The following is a 24,772-nucleotide window of genomic DNA, read 5'->3' on the forward strand; positions in this document are numbered from 1 at the left end:
TGCAAAGGTCGCAGGTCTGTGGAGATCTTCACAACTGCTGTAATAATCTGTGCATAATCTTGAACATCATTGATCACTTGCACCATGTATTTTTAATGTTATCTCAACTGCAATCCAGGTCATTTGGTTCTGCTATTAGATGAAACACAGTAAGTAGTTAAATACAGTAAATACAAAATATCTGATGTTGTATTCACATTTGAACTTTGTTGTGCTTTTAAATGGTTGAAAGCGCTGAGATAACACATTTGGGAATTCAACAAAATTCTGTATTTTGAGTGGGTGAATAAAAGTTGAAACCTCATTGATCAACATCTCAACCAAATATTACCCAAATTTCCACATTGAAATGACTTGGTGTGCCCAGTGGGTATTAAGTGCCAAATAAAGTAACAAGGTTGACTGTAACAGGGTTGACGATGTATCTTATATAAGCCACGAATCCCCTGGAAGTTTGTTGTGTGCAACAGGGTAATGGCAATTAAATGCAAGCTTCACACAAAAAAAATGTATTGTTAAAATATTTCTAGCCTGTGTATGTACAGTCTGGGTAACAGGGTTGACGTGTTACTCTCAAACCGCTCAGTTTTCCACCACAACACAACATGGCCAAAAAGAACCAGCTCACCTGCTTTTACACTATGACTTGACTATTAGATGTTCAATGTTTCTTTTGAAAAACATATTTAAAAAGGAATAGTTTCACCATATTAAAATATGAGTCCAGTTCATGTAACAGGATTTACCTTAAAATGAGGGACAGACATAAATGAATCACTAATCACATTAAATAAATAATTATCTTCAGAAATAACTAGGGCTTTACAATGATGGTGAATTTTCCTAGAAGTCACAGAGGGTTGCTGAATTTTGGCATTTTAACGAGTCAAGATTCATATTAAAAAGCTGATTGATTGAATTCTGAATGTGGTCTCTATTAAAGGGAACTTCATTTCATATAACAGGCTTTTAAAATGCAATATTGGTGCACAATTTCTACTCAAAATATCAAAGGGATGCAAAAGGCACTAATTTCATTGAACGAGCCAGTAGTTTTAGTTTTGGTCCTGTGCTCTGTTGACATACAGTATGCTTAACATGGTACGGGACCGGTATAGTATGCTAGTAGACTATCTGTGAATGAATGAAGCTAGTCAGCAGCACTTGGCCAGTTGCCCAACCAGGACCCTTCAAGCTCACTGGAAACATGCTTGACATGTTGATGCTTCCTCGTATGGAACCTGATCAGATCATTGGGGCCTGTTCTGGGACGGTCTGTCTTGCTCAACCAACTGCAAAATGTCATGATCCCTCTTACCTCGTGCCATCATATGGAATGGAACCTCAACCCCCTTAAGTACATTATGTTCCAAGTAAACATTCATTTTGTATGTTGTTTACAGTTCGCGAGCGAGAGAGAGCGAGATCAGTCCCACACCAAGCAGCTCAGCCTGCAGTCTGTCATAGGCAACACATGCGAGAAGGGAGAGCAACACATCAGCAGAATATCATTCAGGACTGAATAGATGTGAAATTCATGCAAGTCGGAACCCCTTCTAGCAATATCCAAAGGTTATGATGACAACTCAGTATGTGATACAGAAATGTGTGACGCAAGATGGGAACAGAGGGTTGTGACCCCATGTTGCCTCAGCAGGAAGCTGCCCCAGTGAGACTTTTCCGCTGTGGGTACCAGCTCTGAATCCAGAGCATGAGGCAGGCTGCCTCTGGGCCAGGGGGACGGGGGGACGCGGTGAATGGTCAGGTCTAGGCGCCACGGAGGAGATATTGACACCTGGCTGTCTCTTTAGAGACCTGGGATGAACACAAGAGACCTGGGATGAACACGTGTCTGTGCACACAAACACACACACTTTGCACACAGAAACACACGCACATATTTGCCAATATTAGAGCACATACACCAGAGACGTATGTAAAGTCATATCCCAGTAGGCTGGCTGTAAAGTCATATCAACCAGAAACAAGGTTGCTTTGACGTTATTGCAACCAGTTTTTCTCATTGGGATAGAGATATGAACATGCAACATTATACAGACATGCTTTTCCTCTATTCACATGGACCGGTGTGTTTTTACGCTTTTCTCTGTGCCACAGTGTCTGTCCAATGTGTGGAAATTATGGTTCCTCTCTATGGCTCTAATCTTGGGTTCTCTTTTTTTTAGCTAGGTAAACCAGTTAAGAACAAATTCTTATTTACAATGGCGGCCTACTGGGGAACAGTGGGTAACTGCCTTGTTCAGGGGCAGAACGGCAGATTGTAACCTTGTCAGCAAAGGGATTCAATCCAGCAACATTTCGGTTACTGGCCCAACGCTCTAACCACTAGGCTGCCTGCCGCCCCAGGCTAGGTTTGTCTCTGTCAGCCTCAAACTCCAGCACTGGCAAAATGTGAGGGTTTATCCACAGGACTTAGTGAAGTCAGCTCTGGTAAATATCAAAGAGTCAAAGAGCATTAAAACATCATGATGGATACTTCTAAATTCTTTCTCAATCTCACCCTTATGTCTCCCTCCTCTCTCCCCTCGAAGATAAACTTTTCAATAGTGGTCCTTCAGAACAGTGTGTTGTGAAAGGCTTGCTAAGACAGCACAGAGAGAAGAGAGGAAAGAAAGGAAAGAGAGGAAAGAGAGGAAAGAAAGAGAGAGAGAGAGAGAGAGAGAGAGAGAGAGAGAGAGAGAGAGAGAGAGAGGAGAGAGAGAGAGAGAGAGAGAGAGAGAGAGAGAGAGAGAGAGAGAGAGAGAGAGAGAGGAGAGAGAGAGAGAGAGAGAGAGAGAGAGAGAGAGAGAGAGAGAGAGAGAAGAGAGAGAGAGAGAGAGAGAGAGAGAGAGAGAGAGAGAGAGAAGAGAGAGAGAGAGAGGAGAGAGAGAGAGAGAGAGAGAGAGAGAGAGAGAGAGAGAGAGAGAGAGAGAGAGAGAGGTCCCAGTGTTTTCAGGAACACTTGTACTTAGCTGGGGTTTACAGCTGCTGCCCAGTCAGAGCTCATTGCTCAGCTGCTACAGTACTGTCTATCCCTGTCACTCTATTTGGAGCAGGGAGGCCAGACTAAATTCCTAATAGGCCAAACTCTCAGCCGGCAAGGATAACATGTTCCTCTCTCTCCTGGGCTCTACTAACAAAAACAGATCTAGAACTGTGATCATTACTGAAAGGCATAAACACTGTCTGTAGGCTACTGCAGAAAATTACGTTTGCTACATAGCCTTTTTAACATGCCAACTGACAATAGGCATACAATTCTATTTGCCCAGAATGTAGCCGACTAGGCAAATTGGTAACAGTTGGTATGAGGTCTGACACTAAAGATACAAGAATGTCCAGCTGTGTTACGGGCACTGATTCCAGAGGCTGACCCAAAACAACATCGCCGCAGAAGAGGTAGACAGAGCAGCCTTCTGGTCAGACTTCGGAGGAGCGCACACCACCCACCGATTCCGAGTATATTACTCGCTAATTTCCAGTCTCTAGATAACAAGGTAGACGAAATTAGGGCAAGGGTTGCTTTCCAGAGAGACATTAGGGATTGCAACATACTCTGTTTCACAGAAACATGGCTCTCTCGGTATATGCTGTCGGGGTCGGTACAGCCACTGGTTTTTTTTGTGCGTCACGCTGACAGGAATAAACATCTCTCCAGGAAGAAGAAGGGCGGGGGTGTATGTTTCATGATTAACGACTCATGGTGTAATTGTAACAACATACTCAAGTCAAGTCCTTTTGTTCACCTGACCTAGAATTCCTCACAATCAAATGCTGACCATAATATCTCCCAAGAGAATTCTCGTTATTGTTGTCACAGCCGTGTATATCCCCCCTCAAGCCGATACCACGACGGCCCTCAAGGAACTACACTGGACTTTATGCAAACTGTAAACCATATAGCCTCAGGCTGCATTTATTGTAGCTGGGGATTTTAACAAAGCAAATTTGAGAACAAGGCTATCTAAATTCTATCAGTATATTGATTGCAGCACTCACGCTGGCAAAACTCCGGATCGCTGCTACTCTCCATTTTGCTCCTCCCTTCCTATAGGCAGAAACTCAAACAGGATGTACCCGTGACAAGAACTATTCAACACTGGTCTGACCAATCGGAATCCACGCTCCAAGACTGTTTTGATCACGCGGACTAGTACATGTTACGGGTAGCTTCAGAGAATAATATTGATGTATACGCTGATTCGGTGAGTGAGTTTATAAGGAAGTGGATAGGAGATGTTGTACCCACTGTGACTATTAAAACCTACCATAACCAGAAACCGTGGATAAATGGCGGCTTTTGCGCAAAACTGAAAGCGCACACCACTACGTTTAACTATGGAAAGTTGACTGGGAATATGGCCGAATACAAACAGTGTAGTTATTCCCTCCACAAGGCAATCAAATAAGTGAAATGTCAGTATAGAAACAAAGTGGAGTTGCAATTCAATGGCTCAGAAACGAGATGTATATGGCAGGGTCTACAGACAATCACAGACTACAAAAAGACAACCAGCCACGTCACGGATACCGACGTCTTGCTTCCACACTAACTAAACACCTTCTTTGCCCACTTTGAGGATAATACAGTGCAACCGACGCGGCCCGCTACCAAAGACTGTGGGCTCTCCTTCTCCGTGGCTGACCCTCGCCCAGACGGCATCCCTATGCTGTCCTCAGAGCATGTGCAGACCAGCTGGCGTGCTTACGGACATATTCAATCTCTCCCTATCCCAGTCTGCTGTCCCCAAATGCTTCAAGATAGCCACCATTGTTCCTGTGTCCAAGAAGGCAAAGGTAACTTAACTAAATTACTATCACCCTGTAGCACTCACTTCTGTCATCATGAAGTGCTTTGAGAGACTAGTCAAGGATCATATCACCTGCAACTTACATTTCACCCTAGACCCACTTCAATTTGCGTACCGCACCAATAGGTCCACAGACCATATAATCGCCATCCAACTGCACATTGCCCTATCCCATCTGGACAAGAGGAATACCTATGTAAGAATGCAGTTCATTGATTACAGCTCAGCATTCAACCATAGTACCCTCCAAACTCATCATTAAGCTTGAGGCCCTGGGTCTCAACCCCGCCCTATGCAATTGGGTCCTGGACTTCCGGGCGGGCCGCCCCTAGGTGGTGAAGGTAGGAAACAACATTTCCACTTCGCTGATCCTCAACACTGGGGCCCCACAAGGGTGCGTACTCAGCCCCTTCCTGTACTCCCTGTTCACCCATGACTACGTGGCCATGCACGCCTCCAATTCAATCATCAAGTTTGCAGACGACACAACAGTAGTAGGCTTGATTACCAATAACGACGAGACAGCCTACAGGGAGGAGGTGTCAGGAAAACAAACTCTCACTCAACACCAAAACAAAGGAGATGATCGTGGACTTCAGGAAACACCAGAGGGAGCACCAAACTATCCACATCAATAGGACCGCAGTGGAGAAGGTGGAACGTTTTAAGTTCCTTGGCGTACACATCACAGACAAACTGAAATGGTCCACACAGGCAGTGTGGTGAAGAAGATGCAACAGCGCCTCTTCAACCTCAGGAGGCTGAAGAAATTTGTCTTGTCACCTAAGACCCTCACAAACTTTTACAGATGCACAATTGAGAGCCTCATGTCAGGAATCATTACCGCCTGGTACGGAAACTACACCGCCCATAACCACAGGGTTCTCCAGAGAGTGGTGCGGTCTGCACAACGCATCACCGGGGGCAAACTACCTGCCCTCCAGGGCACCTACAGTACCTGATGTCGCAGGAAGGCCAAAAATATCATCAAGGACAACAACCACCCGAGCCACTGCCTGTTCACCCCGCTACCATCCAGAAGGCGAGGTCAGTACAGGTGCATCAAAGCTGGAACAGAGAGACTGAAAAATAGCTTCTATCTCAAGGCCATCAGACTGTTAAACAGCCATCACTAACACAGTGAGGCTGCTGCCTACATACAGACTTGAAATCATTAGGCACTTTAATAAATTGATCACTAGTCACTTTAATAATGTCTACAAATCTTGCATTACTCATCACATATGTATATAATGTATTTTATACCATCTTTTGCATCTTGCTGGAGGTCATTTTGCAGGGCTCTGGCAGTGCTCCTCCTTGCAAAAAGGTGGAGGTAGCGGTCCTGCTGCTGGGTTGTTGCCATTCTACGGCCTCCTCCACGTCTCCTGATGTACTGGCCTGTCTCCTGGTAGCGCCTCCATGCTCTGGACACTACGCTGACAGACACAGCAAGCCTTCTTGCCACAGCTCGCATTGATGTGCCATCCTGGATGAGCTGCACTACCTGAGCCACTTGTGTGGGTTGTAGACTCGGTCTCATGCTACCACTAGAGTGAAAGCACCGCCAGCATTCAAAAGTGACCAAAACATCAGCCAGGAAGCATAGGAACTGAGAAGTGGTCTGTGGTCACCACCTGCAGAACCACTCCTTTATTGGGGGTGTCTTGCTAATTGCCTATAATTTCCACCTTTTGTCTATTCCATTTGCACAACAGCATGTGACATTTATTGTCAATCAGTGTTGCTTCCTAAGTGGACAGTTTGATTTCACAGAAGTGTGATTGACTTGGAGTTACATTGTGTTGTTTAAGTGTTCCCTTTATTTTTTGAGCAGTGTCTTTATAGGTGTATATTTTTATTCCATTACTTTTACATAGATTTGTGTGGATTAGGTAGTTGTTGTGGTATTGTTAGATTACTTGTTAGATATTGCTGCAATGTTAGAACTAGAGGCACAAACATTTCACTACACCCGCAACAACATCTGCTAACCATGTGCATGTGACCAATAAAAAGTTATTATATTTGATTTGGCATTACCTGTTTGGGAGTACTGGAACACGCCAAGATGATGTCAGACTAATTTGCAAACTAATTGTCTGTCTGTCTCTGTTAGAATTTGACCACAACGTTTTATTCAAAAGTATCCTATTTTTATGCCCATTTCAGCCTTGATAAGTTGTAAGTCACAATTGTTACAGCAAACCCCACAGTGGAAAGGGTCCAAATAATGTTGCCACTGAATGTAAGACTACTAAACTGTCAGGTGTAAGATACTGTATATATAAGCAGCCAGAGGATATAGGCAAAGTTGGTTGAAAATGTCAGTTTACAACTGGTTGTAATCTTGTTGTAATGAAGTCATTTCAAACAGTTTTCCCTGCCTGCTGGCAGGATATATGATCTATTTATCATATAATCTAATCCATGATGCTGATTCCCTTTAAAACGCCACTGCATTAAATGAAATAAAATTGTATTGGTTGCATACACTTATTTAGCAGATGTTATTGCGGGTGTAGCGTAGCTAAATGCTTGTAAATGAGTAATTGAGTTGTAATGAGATCAGATTAGGGACGGCACATGTCTCATAAGGCTGTCAGCTGTCTAATTCTTTAATCTGGTTGGTACCTTATTCAGGCAGGTCACCCATGATACTGGTAGGGCATTGTGGACGGGGATGGTGGATGGGCGTAAGCATCTGGCTCTGGTTCAAAAGGATGCATGTTTGAATCTAGCAATAGAAAGTTGTTTTTGATATTTTTGTTTTAAGCCTATCCCAAACCTTAACCATTCGGAGTTAATGCCTAAACTTAGTCACTTTAAAATTTGACGCTTGGAACAACTTCCAAATTTGACATTTGAGATACATGGATGAATGTCAAATTCTAACGTGAGACTGTGATAGCGTGTTGCCTTACTACCTTAGTAACTTGTTGAACTACTGTCAACAAAGTCAGATATTGTCTGAATGAGAATGATTGCACCAGAGCTGAAAGACAGCAGAAAACATAGTCTGTTTCTTTTGCTGCTGCAGGCTACAGACGAGTGTCAGTAACCATAGAGCCAGTTTATCTTCGAACTCTGACTTTCAACTGCCACCTTGTGGCATAATTAATGAACACCACACTGTTTCTAAATGTAATTATAAACTGGGTGGTTCGAGCCCTGAATGCTGATTGGCTGACAGCCGTGGTATATCAGATCGTTTTTACTGCACTAATTACGTTGGTAACCAGTTTGTAATAGCAGTAAGGCACCTCCGGGATTTGTGATATATATGGCCAATATACCCTGGCTACGGGCTGTGTCCCAGCACTCTGGGAGGGAGTGGCTCAGGTAGTGCAGTTAATCCAGGATGGCACATCAATGCGAGCTGTGGCAAAAAGGTTTGCTGTGTCTGTCAGCGTAGTGTCCAGAGCATGGAGGCGCTACCAGGAGACAGGCCAGTACATCAGGAGACGTGGAGGAGGCCGTAGGAGGGCAACAACCCAGCAGCAGGACCGCTACCTCCGCCTTTGTGCAAGGAGGTGCACTGCCAGCGCCCTGCAAAATGACCTCCAGCAGGCCACAAATGTGCATGTGTCTGCTCAAACGGTCAGAAACAGACTCCATGAGGGTGGTATAAGGGCCCGGCGTCCACAGGTGGGGGTTGTGCTTACAGCCCAACACCGTGCAGGACGTTTGGCATTTGCCAGAGAACACCAAGATTGGCAAATTCGCCACTGGCGCCCTGTGCTCTTCACAGATGAAAGCAGGTTCACACTGAGCACATGAGCACATGTGACAGAGTCTGGAGACGCCGTGGAGAACGTTCTGCTGCCTGCAACATCCTCCAGCATGACCGGTTTGCCGATGGGTCAGTCATGGTGTGGGGTGGCATTTCTTTGTGGGGCCGCACAGCCCTCCATGTGCTCGCCAGAGGTAGCCTGACTGCCATTAGGTACCGAGATGAGATCCTCAGACTCCTTGTGAGACCATATGCTGACACATGCACATTTGTGGCCTGCTGGAGGTCATTTTGCAGGGTGCTGGCAGTGCACCTCCTTGCACAAAGGCGGAGGTAGCGGTCCTGCTGCTGGGTCGTTGCCCTCCTACGGCCTCCTCCACGTCTCCTGATGTACTGGCCTGTCTCCTGGTAGCGCCTCCATGCTCTGGACACTACGCTGACAGACACAGCAAACCTTTTTGCCACAGCTCGCATTGATGTGCCATCCTGGATGAACTGCACTACCTGAGCCACTTGTGTGGGTTGTAGACTCCGTCTCATGCTACCACTAGATTGAGAGCACCGCCAGCATTCAAAAGTGACCAAAACATCAGCCAGGAAGCATAGGAACTGAGAAGTGGTCTGTGGTCACCACCTGCAGAACCACTCCTTTATTGGGGGTGTCTTGCTAATTGCCTATAATTTCCACCTTTTGTCTATTCCATTTGCACAACAGCATGTGAAATTTATTGTCAATCAGTGTTGCTTCCTAAGTGGACAGTTTGATTTCACAGAAGTGTGATTGACTTGGAGTTACATTGTGTTGTTTAAGTGTTCCCTTTATTTTTTTGAGCAGTGTATATATACACACAGCATGTATCAAGCGAAATAGATCAACTATAGCATCACAAAATAAAATGTTCTGATCAGTTCATTATACAGTAACAGTTAACTTTGGTTAAATTTTTCATGAGCTTGTTCTCAAAAGGGCTGATATATTTAATGCTTCAGTGCCATGTCACCACCACAACACAGATGTGTGTGACTGTGTGATTCCTCCTCCCTACTGGCTGGAGAATTGAGTTTCCTCTGGCCATGTTCTTCACTAACTGCTGAGTAGCAGTGAAACAGCATGGCTAAGCTACAGAGCTATATATCATGTCCCAAAATCCACCATGTTCCCTACATAGTGCACTACTTTAGGGCACCTTTGTCCTTGCAAAATACTGTTTCACCATAGAGAATCGGGTGCCATTTGGGGCGTTATCCTAGAGGTCCTCCCCTTCCCACTTCCCCTCATTCTCCTTGGCAACAGTCAGGTGACCGTGCAAGAATTCATTGAAAGAAGCTTCTGTCTTGCTCCTCGTCTCCCTCCCTCGCTCACGCTCGCTCCGCTCCACAGGGCCGGGAGGACAGTGCTGTGTTGCATGACTCTGTCTGTCTGTGCTTTGCCGAGTGCTGGCATGACCACAGACCAGGAGAAGAATGAGCTAACGCAGACTCCGCTGCTCAAGATCTGGGTGCCATGGTTGGGGATAGGAGGCTGCAACCTATATCGCAGGAGGCTGTAAGTGAGAAGAACCACTGTCTGGCTTTCTGTCAAGTTCTCTCTCCCTGTTTCTTCCCACTCTGTGTTCTCTCACTTCTTTCCTCTCAACTTCTTAATTCATTCATTAGTATGAGCCATGGGAAAGTTATCTGAAACAACAGGTGGATGAGTGTTCAAGTGTTGCATGACTGGGACAATTTTTACTTGGGTGTCAGGGAAAATGTATGTAAAAAGTACAAGTACATTTTCTTTACTTCTTTAGTGAAGTAAAATTTTATTAGATACCCTAAAAAGAAAAAACGTAAGTGTTTAAAGTATTTTTACTTAAGTTCTTTACACCACTGGATACTTTATGCCGAAGCTGCAGTCAGTCACCATTCAAACAGAGTACACAGGGAGGACCTGGATCACCTTCTATATATCCTGGTTCTCCTACTGTAAATCATCCCTCTTAGAGTAATGTTCTCATTATACGTATTCTGACCTTGAATTTAAGCATGAGAATAGCATGCTATTCACCCGCTATTCGTTCGGGGTGGAGATCTAAGAAATGAAGGTGTGGCAGAGATGGGTCTACAAATGCGCTGTATTCTGACCTTGAATTAATTCCCTAAGAATTCCATCACCTTTCTGCGAGAGGAAATAATGAATATGTTTTTATTTGTTGATAGAAATTACACCTTTCTCCATGCAATGTAATTTACAACTTGATAAGCTTGGTTAATGAGTAAGCCGTTTGGATAGGGAATTGTTGACATAAATGACACTTGTTTTAGATTTCTTTAACCTTATAATCGCTAGTGAAATGTGAAATCAGTCCTATGGCAGCAAACTGAAGCATATCCTGTCAACTTTCCCACAGTAAAGTTTATGAAATGCAGTGCCATTATACAGAATTTAAATTGTACAGCCTTTTAACTTGCAGGGATGGGCACACTCGAATGTATTTATTCTAGGCTATCAGACTTTCTCTGTTTCCTATTTCTATCATGTTAAATATTAGCCACTATTAGTATCGACCGTCAGTAGGCTAGAGTAAGTGGAGATGCTTACATTTCTGATATGAGAAATTATATCTGGAGTTTATGGATATATGCAGTTTGAGCATGACTTTATTGACTGGTCTAATATATCCTGTGGAACGCTTCTGTTCCAGTTTTTGTGTTCTATGATGAAATCTCATGCTGAACAAGATGCTGGTACTGTACTGTCCTCAGGGTGGTGTTGTCGACCATGTGACTGGCTGCATGGGATACTCTGTGGTGCTCAGGGTAGTGAGGTAGGCCTACACTCTCAAAGGAGTTGACTAATTACTTGGGCCATGATTATTATGCAGAACACATTTGTATACCTCTGGTAAGACATAGCATGGTAACAATGATGACTCAATCAATTCCATTGGGAGATCTTGTATTTTTATTTATTCAGCCTTTATTTAACTAGGCAAGTCAGTTAAGAACACATTCTTATTTACAATGACGGCCAAACCCAGACGACGCTGGACCGATTGTGCACCGCCCTATGTGGCTCCCAATCACGGCCGGTTGTGATACAGCCTGGAATCGAACCAGGATCTGTAGTGACGCCTCTGGCACTGAGATGCAGTGCTTTTGACCGCACCTCCACTCGGGAGCAGATCTGATAGGTGTGCCCTGGTTAGCTGATATTTTAGCTATCTGTCCCCTGGTGCCCTCTCTCTTGATGAGATGGTGAGCATTATGTTTGCGCACACACACACACTTGAATGTAGTGTTTACTCCCACCATTGAGTTGTGCCGTTGTCAAAGTGTTCATAGATAACCCTTCTACTTACCCACCAGGCATGTACAATAGATTCCTATGGTGTTTGTCTTGTTTTTCCCCAGCCTCCGTGCCCCAGTTCACCAACTCCCCCACTCTGATTGTGATGGTTGGACTGCCTGCCAGGGGGAAGACATACATATCCAAGAAGCTCACCCGCTACCTCAACTGGATAGGGGTTCCCACAAAAGGTCAGTTTACACACACTAGCCAAGTTCAATGATCTGAGGTGTGCTTGAGTACCCATGCAAATCACTGAGGACTGGAGCTGATGGTCTTTCGCTCTCTGGCCCCTATTGTGTATCATCTATTGTCTAGTCTTCAACTTGGGCCAGTATCGCAGGGAAGCAGTCCAGAGCTACAAGAGCTTTGAGTTCTTCAGACCGGACAATGAGGAGGCCATGCAGATTCGCAAGTATGTGGTGCTGCAGGTTTGACAGGTTGCTCTATCTATGTTATGAAGCTATGGCTGCGTCTGAAATGGCACCCTATTTCCCTATAATGCTAGACTTTTCCACTACCTTGGGTGCGTGGTCAAAGTAGCAGTGCACAACAGTATATAGGGAAAAGGGTGCACAGCAAATTTGCTGTGTGTTCAAATCTCGGTGTTGAGGTAAAAATTCACTCAGAGTGCTATATCTGAGTGTTGATTCTAGTGGGGTTAACACCAGGGGGATTGAAATTGACACCACATGCGTGAATATATGAAGTATTTTTTCAATCGCAGTGGAATCAACACTGCATGGTGTTATTTCTCGACTGTGTTAAGTTAATTTCCGTTAACTAGCCTAGTGGTTAGAGCGTTGGAGCGCCAGTAACCGAAAGGCTAGTGGATCGAATCCCCGAGCTGGCAAGGTCAAAATCTGTCGTTCTGTCCCTGAACAAGGCAGTTAACTCACTGTTTCTAGGCCGTCATTGTAAATAAGAATTTGTTCTTAACCGACTTGCCTAGTTAAATCACTTTTTTAAAACTCTCCTAGTGAAAAACACATGGGAGGGTCTTCATTATCATATTTCCCAGCATGCTTTGTTGCAGGTTGACTCTTATAATAATTTGTTTTAATATCTGTGCTTCCTCATGCACATTGATTTATTAATTGATATTAATCAATACAATTTGTAGGGGTTGGACTTATTGTTACCGAGATGGTTGTTACACTTTAGATGGGTTGGGTAGTCTTGTTTGTCAAGTCCTTCACCATAGCAGCCATTTTGAATGCTGGTCGTGGGTGATAAAATATTCCAATTGTTGAATATTCTCCCTCTGCCTGGATTTCAATAGGAATGACTAATCACTTCACAAACCAGTGTATTGTAACTTGCATGTCTGATGTGGCCCGTAAGCCAGGATTTTCAGACCACAATGTTGAGAATAACTAGGCCATAACTAAAGGCCTTATGAAATGTATAATATATGGTCATAAAGGGTTTACTTTTAATTCAAACACATTCACTAACAAAAAAATCACATTACACTGAGAAAGTTTAACAGCATCAACTCTGAAAGTGTTAATTGAACTTGTTAGGGAACCAACACCAGGCGTGTGTAAAGGAGATGCTGTTAAGATGGCACCGAAGAGGATGGCTGACGTTTTACATGCTCCTAACCATTTGTGCTATTTTTTTTTTTTTTGCATTCTTTGGAACTTATTTTTGTACTTATTTTGTACATAACGTTTCTGCTACCGAAAATAACTTCTAGACATCAGAACAGCAATTACTCACCACAAAGTGGAAGAAGCTTTTTCCTTTAACGAGTCCAACAAGAAGGATATACTGCTCTCCCGGGTACTGGCCCAAATACCCGTCATTTGCGTGAAGAAAATACAGAGGAAAAGAGGATGCAGATCGGGCTGCCTTCTGAGAATCTGTGGCGAGTGAGTAAACTCCCACTGCCATCCATTCTACTTGCTAACATGCAACCATTGGAAAAGAAAATTGATGACCTACGATTACGATTATCCTACCAACGGGACATTAAGAACTGTAATATCTTATGTTTCACCGAGTCGTGGCTAAACAACGACACGGATAATATAGAGCTGGCGGGATTTTCTATGCACCGGCAGAACAGAGAAGCTACGTCTGGTAAGACAAGGGGTGGGGGTGTGTGTCTTTTTGTCAATAACAGCTGGTGAGCGATATCTAATATTAAAGAAGTCTCAAGGTATTGTTCGCCTGAGGTAGAGTACCTTTTGATAAGCTGTAGACCACACTATCTACGAAGAGTTCTCATCTATATTATTCGTAGCCGTCTATTTACCACCACAGACCGATGCAGGCACTAAGACCGCACTCAACCAACTCTATAAGGCCATATGCAAACAAGAAAATGCTCACCCAGAAGAAGCGCTCCCAGTGGCCGGTGACTTTAATGCAGGGAAACTTAAATCAGTTTTACCACATTTTTACCAGTAGGCACATGTGCAACCAGAGAAAAAAAAACAAAAAAACTCTAGACCACCTTTACTCCACACACAGAGATGCATACAATGCTCTCCCCTGCCCTCCATTTGGCAAATCTGATCATAATTCTATCCTCCTGATTCCTGATTACAAACAAAAACTATAGCAGGAAGTACCAGTGACTCGCTCAATAAGGAAGTGGTCAGATGACGCGGATGCTACGCTACAGGACTGTTTTGCTAGCACAGACTGGAATATGTTCCGGGATTCATCCAATGGCATTGAGTAAACCACCTCAGTTATCGGCTTCATCAATAAGTGCATCGATGACGTCGTCCCCACAGTGACCATACATACATATCCCAGCCAGAAGTCATGGATTACAGGCAACATCCGCATTGAGCTAAAGGCTAGAGCTGCCGCTTTCAAGGAGCGGGACACTAATCCGGACGCTTATAAGAAATCCCGCTATGCCCTCAGACAAACCATCAAACAAGCAAAGCATCAATACAGGATTAAGACTGAATCTCTGACACTCGTCAGATGTGGCAGGGCTTGAAAACTATTACGGACTACAAAGAGAAACCCAGACGTGAGCTGCCCAGTGACGCGAGCCTACCAGACAAGCTAAATGCCTTTTATGCTCGCTTTGAGGCAAGCAACACTGAAGCATGCACGAGAGCACCAGCTGTTCTGTATGACTGTGTGATAACGCTCTCGGTAGCCGATGTGAGCAAGACCTTTATACAGGTCAACATTCACAAAGCCGCGGGGCCAGGTGGATTACCAGGACGTGTACTCAAAGCATGTGCGGACCAACTGGCAGTGTCTTCACTGACATTTTCAACCTCTCCCTGACTGAGTCTGTAATATGTACATGTTTCAAGCAGACCACCATAGTCCTTGTGCCCAAGGAAGCGAAGGTAACCTGCCTAAATGATTACCGTCCTGTAGCACTCACGTCGGGAGCCATGAAGTGCTGTAAAAGGCTGGTCATGGCTCACATCAACAGCATCCTCCTGGATACCCTAGACCCACTCCAATTCGCATACCAGCCCAGATCCACAGATGACGCCATCTCAATCGCACTCCACACTGCTCTTTCCCACCTGGACAAAAGGAACACCTATGTGAGAATGCTGTTCATTGACTACAGCTCAGCGTTCAACACCATAGTGCCCACAAAGATCATCACTAAGCTAAGGACCCTGGGACTAAACACCTCCCTCTGCAACTGGATCCTGGACTTCCTGACGGGCCGCCCCCAGGTGATAAGGGAAGGCAACAATACGTCTGCCACACTGATCCACAACACTGGGGCCCCTCGGGGGTGTGTACTTTCTCCTCCTGTACTCCCTGTTCACCCACGACTGCGTGGCCAGGCACGACTCCAACACCATCATTAAGTTTGCAGACAACACAACTGTGGTAGGCCTGATCACCAATAACGATGAGACAGCCTATAGGGAGGAGGTCAGAGAACTGGCAGTGTGGTGCCAGGACAACAACCTCTCCCTCAATGTGAGAAAGACAAAGTAGCTGATTGTGGACTACAGGAAAAGGCCCCCATTAACATCAAAGGGGCTGTAGTGGAGCGGGTCGAGACAACAAACTATCATGGTTCAAACACACCAAGACAGTCGTGAAGAGGGCACAAAAAAAAACTTTTCCCCCTCAGGAGACTGAAAAGATTTGGCATGGGTCACCAGATCCTCGGAAGAGTTTCAGAAGAAAGTGCTTTGTTTCTAGCCACATTTGAGCCTGTAATTGAACCCACAAATGCTGATGCTGCAGATACTCAACTAGTCTAAAGAAGGCCAGTTTTATTGCTTCTTTAATCAGAACAACAGTTTTCAGCTGTGCTAACATAATTCCAAAAGGGTTTTCTAATGATCAATTAGCCTTTTAAAATGATCAACTTGGATTAGCTAACACAACGTGCCATTGGAACCCAGGAGTGATGGTTGCTGATAATGGGACTCTGTACACCTTTGTAGATATTCCATAAAAAGAAAATCAGCCGTTTCCAGCTACAGCAGCCATTTACAACATTAACAATGTCTACACTGTATTTCTGATACATTTTATGTTATTTTAATGGACAAACAACGTGCTTTTCTTTCAAAAACAAGGACATTTCTAAGTGACCCCAAACTTTTGAACGGTAGAGTATGTCTGCTTCTCTGTGTTGTTCCCTGTAGTTGCATTGTTTGTCGTGTTTATGTCCAGACGCTGTTCTTGCTCTGTTGCATGTCCGTCTATATTAAATGGTTCTCTCCCTGTACCTGCTTCTCATCTCCTGCATTGGGCGTTACACTATTAGAGACGGTGAAAGAGACAGTTCCTCAGTTTAGGGTTCTTTAATGTGGATTGGAGATGAAAAATGTTTGCAATTCTGTGCCATGTCACTCAGCTGTGATTATCCAATTAAATGGAAATTTATCCATACAAGATGTGGTTTGAAAATAAACATGAATACAATGGCATCAATACTAAGGTAAGGCACATTCATTTAGCAATAACAAACAAGATACAACTCTCATCTGTTATAATAATCCAATGACTGAAACGAAAATACAAGTAGCTAGCAACAGACTAACCAGCTAACAATGACAGGCGAAAATGTAGCTAGCATAAAAACGAGACACATAATACTGAAAATGAACTATTGACAACTTTCGTCAGTAAACCAGGGGGAAAACGTATACCTTACTTACAGTTTTGGTACTCACGCACAGTGATTAATAAATTGGTTAGAAAGGAAATCCTGTCCAAAACTGAAATTTGTGTTCACAGCAGTAGGTGGCGAGCTGCACTTGGTAATGCACTTGACTAAACACTCTGCCAGCTTGTGACAGCTGGGACGTCATCACTGAGTGCTTAAAGGAACAGGCTTTCCTACACTGTTGTTGATACATTTCTGATCTCAAATTTGTGGTGTGACAATTCGGACACAACCTATAGCAGCGTTCTCCTACTGCATCGACCAATGTGTTGCGTGCCACGTCATCAGCTGTGTCATCGACTGACAAACTGCTATAACATATGATGTGGTTAGCTGATACATAAAATACCTGTCCAGGTATTGTAAGATCTGGCATGCATCAGCAACGCCTGGGCAGAGGAAGGCTCCCTAGAACTGTGGTGTTTTGTGTGTAGTATTATGTAACAATTGATTTGCTATGTCCTTTTGTGTTGTACGATTTATCTTTCTGTGGTTTGTTATTCCAATGATTTCGCCCTGTATTTTCTTTCTCAGGGCCTGTGCTTCAAATGCCCTTAAAGATGTAGTTATCTACTTCTCGAAGGAACATGGACAAGTAGCTGTGAGTAAGAGGACAATTTAAAACTGTTCCTCTGAGCTGACAGTCGATAGACACACACCATACCTCATATATGAGTGAAAATTACAGTACTCAGGGCATTGAACTTCACGCATACTGTACAGACACACTGGACATCAAATACTGTACACTTCCAAGGTCCTCCTGGGTAAAAAGGGATTATGACCACTATGGGAGTTACAGATTAAATAATGGCTAAATAAATATACACTGTGTCCACTGTTCCTCCTAGTATCAGAAGTCCACAAAGTTCTGCAACAGTGAGTGGAATGTCCTCTTCCCTCCAGGTGTTTGATGCCACCAACACAACACGGGAGAGGAGGGTATCCATTGTGAGCTTTGCCAAGGAAAAAGGCTATAAGGCAGGTTCAGGTGCAGGCAGTCCTGTAACTGCTACTATACATCATTAATGAACAACCGTTCTACAACTGCACCAGCTAAATAGATATTCAGATGGTGATATACATTAAACCTAAATTTTGAACTCTAGAAAAAAAAACGTTTGAACAATGAACACTACTCACTTTCTCTGAACAACTGAATTTTCCTCACAGGTATTTTTTGTGGAGTCCATTTGTGATGATCCAGACATCATTGCACAGAATATTACGGTGAGAAAGTCTCCTCTCAAACCTCACTCTCAAATACCAGAGGGCTCTATGTTTCTAAGATGTTAAACTCTACAAGATGTTAAACTTTACACTGTGACACTGACCTTTGTCCCAGGACGTGAAGGTGAGCAGCCCAGACTATCTGAACTGTGACAAGGAGGAGGCACTGGCAGACTTCCTGAAACGTATCGAGTGCTACAAGCAAACCTACGTGCCATTGGACGATGAGAAAGACAGGTAGAGTTCTGTCATTGATGCTTCTCAGATTATGCCAACTAGCCTGGTCCCTGATCTGTTTGTGCTTTCTTGCCAACTCCTGTATGGTCATTGCCACAAACAAATCTGGGACCAAGCTTTACGCTAACAGCTGTTCTCCATGAATTAGAGAACGAGTAAGAACTAAACTGAAAAAAATACATGCTTAACAAAAAAACCCATCTCTTCTTCTGTCTCCCTATATTTCCCCTACATGTAATCGTGTCATGCACCTGTTTTAGAGAATAATTGTCTCCCTATGTGGCTCTCTCTATATTTCCCCTACCAAGGCGCCTGTCTTACATCAAAATCTTCAACGTGGGCTCTAGGTACCTGGTGAACTGTGTGCGGGACCATATCCAGAGCCGGATAGTCTACTACCTCATGAACATCCACGTCACGCCGCGCTCCATCTACCTGAGCCGCCACGGAGAGAGCAATATGAACCTGCTGGGTCGCATTGGGGGAGACTCCGGACTCTCTCCCAGGGGTCATAAGGTCAGTAGGCCACACAGGCTCTGTCTTTATGACATTCATCTTGGCACCCAGAACCTAATCAGCTAACATTCTAATGTTAAGGCTGTCACCAGAGACTAATATGACATCATTGTTTTAATCCAGATATACAGTGCATTAGGAAAGTATTCAGACCCCTTCCCTTTTTCCACGTTACAGCCTTATTCTAAAATTGATTGAATGTTTTTTTTCTCTTCATCAATATACACATACACAATACCCAATAATGACAAAGCAAAAACAGTTTTGTGCAAAACATAAATACATCAATGAAATCTTTAATTTATTTAATTTACATCTGAAGCATCTTTGGCAGCGATTACAGCCTTGAGTCTTCCTGGGTATGATGCTACAAGCTTGGCACACCTGTATTTGGGGAGTTTCTCCCATTTTTCTTTGCAGATCCTCTCAAGCTCTGTAAAGTAGATTGAGAAGCATCACTGTACAGCTATTTTCAGGTCTCTCCAGAAATGTTAGATCGGGTTCAAGTCCGGGCACTGGCTGGGCCACTCAAGGACATTCAGAGACTTGTCCCGAAGCCACTCCTGCATTGCCTTGGCTGTGTGCTTAGGTTCGTTGTCCTGTTGGAAGTTGAACCTTCACCCCAGTCTGAGGTCCTGAGCGCTCTGGAGCAGGTTTTCATCAAGGATCTCTCTGTACTTTGCTCCATTCATCTTTCCCTCGGTCCTGACTAGTCACCCAGTCCCTGCCGCTGAAAAACATCCCCACAGCATGATGCTGCCACCACCATGCTTCACCGTAATCAATTTTAGAATAAGTCTGTACCGTAACAATGTGGAAAAAGTCAAGGGGTCTGAATACTTTCCAAATTCACTGTAATTCTATTGTTCCACCCAAGGACTTAATGTATTGGTCCCACCCTTAATGTATTGGTCCCACCCTTATGTAGACAAGAAAAAGCCATAAAGCTTGGTGCATGTGACATTTAAAATATGTCTAAGAGAGTTGGGTTGAAAGAACAAAGATACAATTGAATTATCCGCAAAGAAAATGGACAATAAAGCGAATGATTATGTAAACAATCACCCCCACTCCCTGTGAACATGGTCTGTCCCTGTAGTATGCCACTGCCCTGGGAACCTTCATCAAGAGCCAGCATATAAAGGATCTGAAGGTGTGGACCAGCCATATGAAGAGGACCATCCAGACTGCAGAGCATCTGGGGATCCCCTATGAACAGTGGAAGGCTCTCAACGAGATTGATGCAGTAAGTCAGTGTTTACTGCTGAGTTTAAGCATACATTTTATGTGAGTGTACACCGCACGTGTATATACAGTTCACAGTGAATGTGTGACCAATTGGGTCACCTGTACACCACAAGACTGTATGTAGTAGCCTACTGAGCTAAAGATAAGGCATTACCCAGAAGAGCTAACAGAAGTTTTTGGGTCTCAGGATAGGTTACTCATCATAGTGCATGCCTGTACCACTCATTGACATCTTCCCTGCACCGTCCGTTCCTTGTCAGGGTGTGTGTGAGGAGATGACGTATGAGGAGATACAGGACAACCACCCAGAGGAGTTTGCACTGAGAGACCAGGACAAGTACCGCTACCGTTATCCCAAGGGTGAGGTAGGACCCGTCTTAATTCACCACACATTGCATTGCTCACCAAATACACACAAAATATACATACACTGTACATTACTCTCAAACATACTGTAGCGACCTTAGTACTGTACATACCCTAGAGATCTTAGTACAACACCTAGCAATCTTAGTACAACACCTAGCGATGTTAGTACAACACCTAGCGATGTTAGTACAACACCTAGCGATCTTAGTACAACACCTAGCGATCTTAGTACAACACCTAGCGATCTTAGTACAACACCTAGCGATCTTAATACAACACCTAGCGATCTTAGTACAACACCTAGCGATCTTAGTACAACACCTAGCGATCTTAGTACAACACCTAGCGATCTTAATGCAACACCTAGCGATCTTAGTGCAACACCTAGCGATCTTAGTGCAACACCTAGCGATCTTAGTGCAACACCTAGCGATCTTAGTGCAACACCTAGCGATCTTAGTGCAACACCTAGCGATCTTAGTGCAACACCTAGCGATCTTAGTGCAACACCTAGCGATCTTAGTACAACACCTAGCGATGTTAGTACAACACCTAGCGATGTTAGTACAACACCTAGCGATGTTAGTACAACACCTAGCGATGTTAGTACAACACCTAGCGATGTTAGTACAACACCTAGCGATGTTAGTACAACACCTAGCGATGTTAGTACAACACCTAGCGATGTTAGTACAACACCTAGCGATGTTAGTACAACACCTAGCGATGTTAGTACAACACCTAGCGATGTTAGTACAACACCTAGCGATGTTAGTACAACACCTAGCGATGTTAGTACAACACCTAGCGATGTTAGTACAACACCTAGCGATGTTAGTACAACACCTAGCGATGTTAGTACAACACCTAGCGATGTTAGTACAACACCTAGCGATGTTAGTACAACACCTAGCGATGTTAGTACAACACCTAGCGATGTTAGTACAACACCTAGCGATGTTAGTACAACACCTAGCGATGTTAGTACAACACCTAGCGATGTTAGTACAACACCTAGCGATGTTAGTACAACACCTAGCGATGTTAGTACAACACCTAGCGATGTTAGTACAACACCTAGCGATGTTAGTACAACACCTAGCGATGTTAGTACAACACCTAGCGATGTTAGTACAACACCTAGCGATGTTAGTACAACACCTAGCGATGTTAGTACAACACCTAGCGATGTTAGTACAACACCTAGCGATGTTAGTACAACACCTAGCGATGTTAGTACAACACCTAGCGATGTTAGTACAACACCTAGCGATCTTAGTACAACACCTAGCGATCTTAGTATAACAACACCTAGCGATCTTAGTATAACAACACCTAGCGATCTTAGTACAACACCTAGCGTTCTTAATGCAACACCTAGCAATGTTAGTACAAAACCTAGCGATGTTAGTGCAACACCTAGCGATCTTAGTGCAACACCTAGCAATGTTAGTACAACACCTAGCGATGTTAGTACAAAACCTAGCGATGTTAGTACAACACCTAGCGATGTTAGTACAACACCTAGCGATCTTAGTACAACACCTAGCGATCTTAGTATAATAACACCTAGCGATCTTAGTATAATAACACCTAGCGATCTTAGTATAATAACACCTAGCGATCTTAATACATCTATTGATATTAGTACAACACCTAGCAATATTAGTACAACACCTAGCGATCTTATTACAACACCTAGCTACTACCTTGTCAAGAGATTTGAATCTGCCGGTGTAACAGCTAAGGTGTTGGACTGACAGTTGCAGGAACCCACTGTGTCCCGGTCGGGGCTACCATTCCAATTTGCAACAATACTGTAATGAAATATTTCAGGTGACTGGGGAAGATAATTCATAACATACCCATATTATCTGTCTCTGGGTTGATTCACAATGCTGAGCCAAGCCGAGCTGGAAGGGCAAGAAAGAAAATATAGTGCATGGTATGGTTCAGGTTGGTGCAATAGTGGGGAAAAATGTATATATTTTTTTGGTCCGATTCTTTTTCCTCTCTCTACTACAGTCATATGAAGACCTGGTCCACCGTCTGGAGCCAGTGATTATGGAGCTGGAGAGACAGGAGAATGTGCTGGTTGTGTGTCACCAAGCTGTCTTGCGTTGTCTGCTGGCCTACTTACTAGACAAAACCGCAGGTACAGTTGGACAACAGTTCAACAATACATGGGTTTATTTGGTATTGTCTTAAGATAATGAAGCTTGTCAGGTCAAAGATGATCTCAGCACCCAGAACCAAATATTGCATGTGCGCTGGCTGCAAGACTGTCAGGAGAGACTAGGTCTAAGACGTACATACTTTTCTCTCCACAGATGAGTTGCCATACCTAAAATGTCCTCTTCATACGGTGCTCAAACTTACACCGGTGGCATATGGTAAGTTGTTGTCAAATGAATAATTTCAGAATTTCAATTTCCCTCATGGCTCTTTTGCTCCTGATACAGGATGTAAAGTGGAGCATGTTTTCCTAAATGTTGAGGCAGTCAACACGCACAGAGAGAGACCTGGGGTGAGCTTTACAAAATATGTACATTTATTGCAAGCACAATAAAAAAAATACAAAAATGTATAATAGATTCCGCAAATCTAACACTGACTCCATTTGTGTTATTGTTGTTGTAGAATGTGGACGTATCTAGAGACCCAGAAGAGGCCTTGAAGACTATTCCTGACCACTTTTGAATATGATTTAGAGCAGGGGTGGCCAATACCAGTCCTCGAGGGCCTGATTGGTGTCACAGTTTTGCCCCAGCCCACACACCTGACTCCAATAATCACCTAATCATGATCTTCAGCTTAGAATGCAATTTGATTCATCAGCTGTGTTTCCTAGGGATGGAGAAAAAGTGTAACACCAATCAGGCCCTCGAGGACTGGAGTTGCCCACCCCTGATTTAGAGGATATGGACTCTAGGACCATAATGATGCATTTAACTTTATTTTCAATCAATTAAGACTGTGTACCTTTTCAGATTAAACCTTGTCAAAGGCAGCAAGTGGCAAAGTGGCAAAAAAGACAAGGAAGAAGACTGGATGAATACAAGATCAAATATGACAAACCCCACTGCCTATGGAAACACTGAGGGGGATAATTGACTGATTTCTGAAAGTGAAAGTAAAGTTCAAAAGGTCTGGATGACCTTCTAGTGAACTGTTATAGGTCCAATGTAGAAGTTTTATTTTATTTTATGTACCTTACTGTGATTATTATTATTATTTTTTTAAAGAAACAGAAATAGATTCTTAGCTAAGATCAGTTTCTCAAGCAAGAATGTTGATAGGACTGTCTGCGAGTGGTCTGACTGGGGAAGGGAAAACTGAAAACTAGCTGTTATTGGCAGAGAGGTTTGGAACTGGCTTTGTTATTGGTCTATTAACTAATTTACCACCTGGAGATGTCACCAGGCAGGCCAAACTCCATCCCACCAAAACAGGCTTAAATTTCAGGCAGTCTTTTCAAACAGTTCTTACACTAAAAGGGGATAATCCTCTAGCAGATGCTCTACTCCAGAGCAATTTACAGGAGCAATTAGGTTTAAGCGCCTTGCTCAAGGTCACATCGACAGATCTTTCACCTAGTCACCTCAGGAATTTGAACCAGTGACCTTTCGGTTACTGGTCCAACGCTCTTAACACCTGCATTGCTTGCTGTTTGGGGTTTTAGGCTGGGTTTCTGTACAGCACTTTGAGATATCAGCTGATGTAAGAAGGGCTATATAAATACATTTGATTTGATTTGAATTTTGATTTGATCTTAACCGCTAGGCTACCTGCTGCCTCATTTTCACAATTTCACAGTATTATTCTAACCTTATAGTGTGGAAATATATAAAACACAGGGAAATCACATTTGACTGTACTGAGCCTTTAAATTAATAAACAAATATTATGTTTGGAGACATTCTGTGATTATTGATGATACTTATGTGGTAGCTAGGTGTCAGAACCATGGACAGTGCCCAAACAAACACAATGTTGGTTGCAATTAAACTTTTTTGCAGGAGTCCCTTGGCTTGACTAGATGTGCAACACTGTACTGATCGCATATTTTTGAGTCAACATGTTGACAATAAGTATATTTGTGACCAAACGTATAAAATAGCACAATTGTTAGACAAAGAGCTTATTTAACTGAATGACTGGAACTAGAT

General features: G+C 43.6%; 1 protein-coding gene across 3 annotated transcripts; it reads left to right on the forward strand.

Moving 5' to 3' along the window:
* Positions 1-9,870: 9,870 nt before the first annotated feature.
* LOC129860623 (6-phosphofructo-2-kinase/fructose-2,6-bisphosphatase-like) lies at positions 9,871-24,518 on the forward strand. Of its 3 annotated transcripts, none has more exons than XM_055931210.1 (14): positions 9,871-10,068; positions 11,938-12,063; positions 12,191-12,287; positions 17,538-17,604; positions 17,910-17,984; positions 18,177-18,233; positions 18,349-18,470; positions 18,779-18,986; positions 20,086-20,232; positions 20,495-20,599; positions 22,629-22,758; positions 22,934-22,996; positions 23,066-23,130; positions 23,244-24,518. In XM_055931210.1, the coding sequence occupies exons 1-14, from the start codon at positions 9,951-9,953 to the stop codon at positions 23,301-23,303; spliced, it is 1,440 nt and encodes a 479-aa protein (XP_055787185.1). In that variant the 5' UTR covers positions 9,871-9,950; the 3' UTR covers positions 23,304-24,518. The 3 variants fall into 3 exon arrangements, with proteins under 3 accessions (XP_055787185.1, XP_055787184.1, XP_055787183.1); XM_055931208.1 differs by having other exon boundaries at positions 9,874-10,090; XM_055931209.1 differs by lacking the exon at positions 23,066-23,130 and having other exon boundaries at positions 9,873-10,090; positions 23,594-24,518.
* The last annotated feature ends 254 nt before the right edge of the window (positions 24,519-24,772 follow it).

Source organism: Salvelinus fontinalis, chromosome 8 (genome assembly GCF_029448725.1).
Source record: "Salvelinus fontinalis isolate EN_2023a chromosome 8, ASM2944872v1, whole genome shotgun sequence".
Lineage (NCBI taxonomy): Eukaryota > Metazoa > Chordata > Actinopteri > Salmoniformes > Salmonidae > Salvelinus > Salvelinus fontinalis.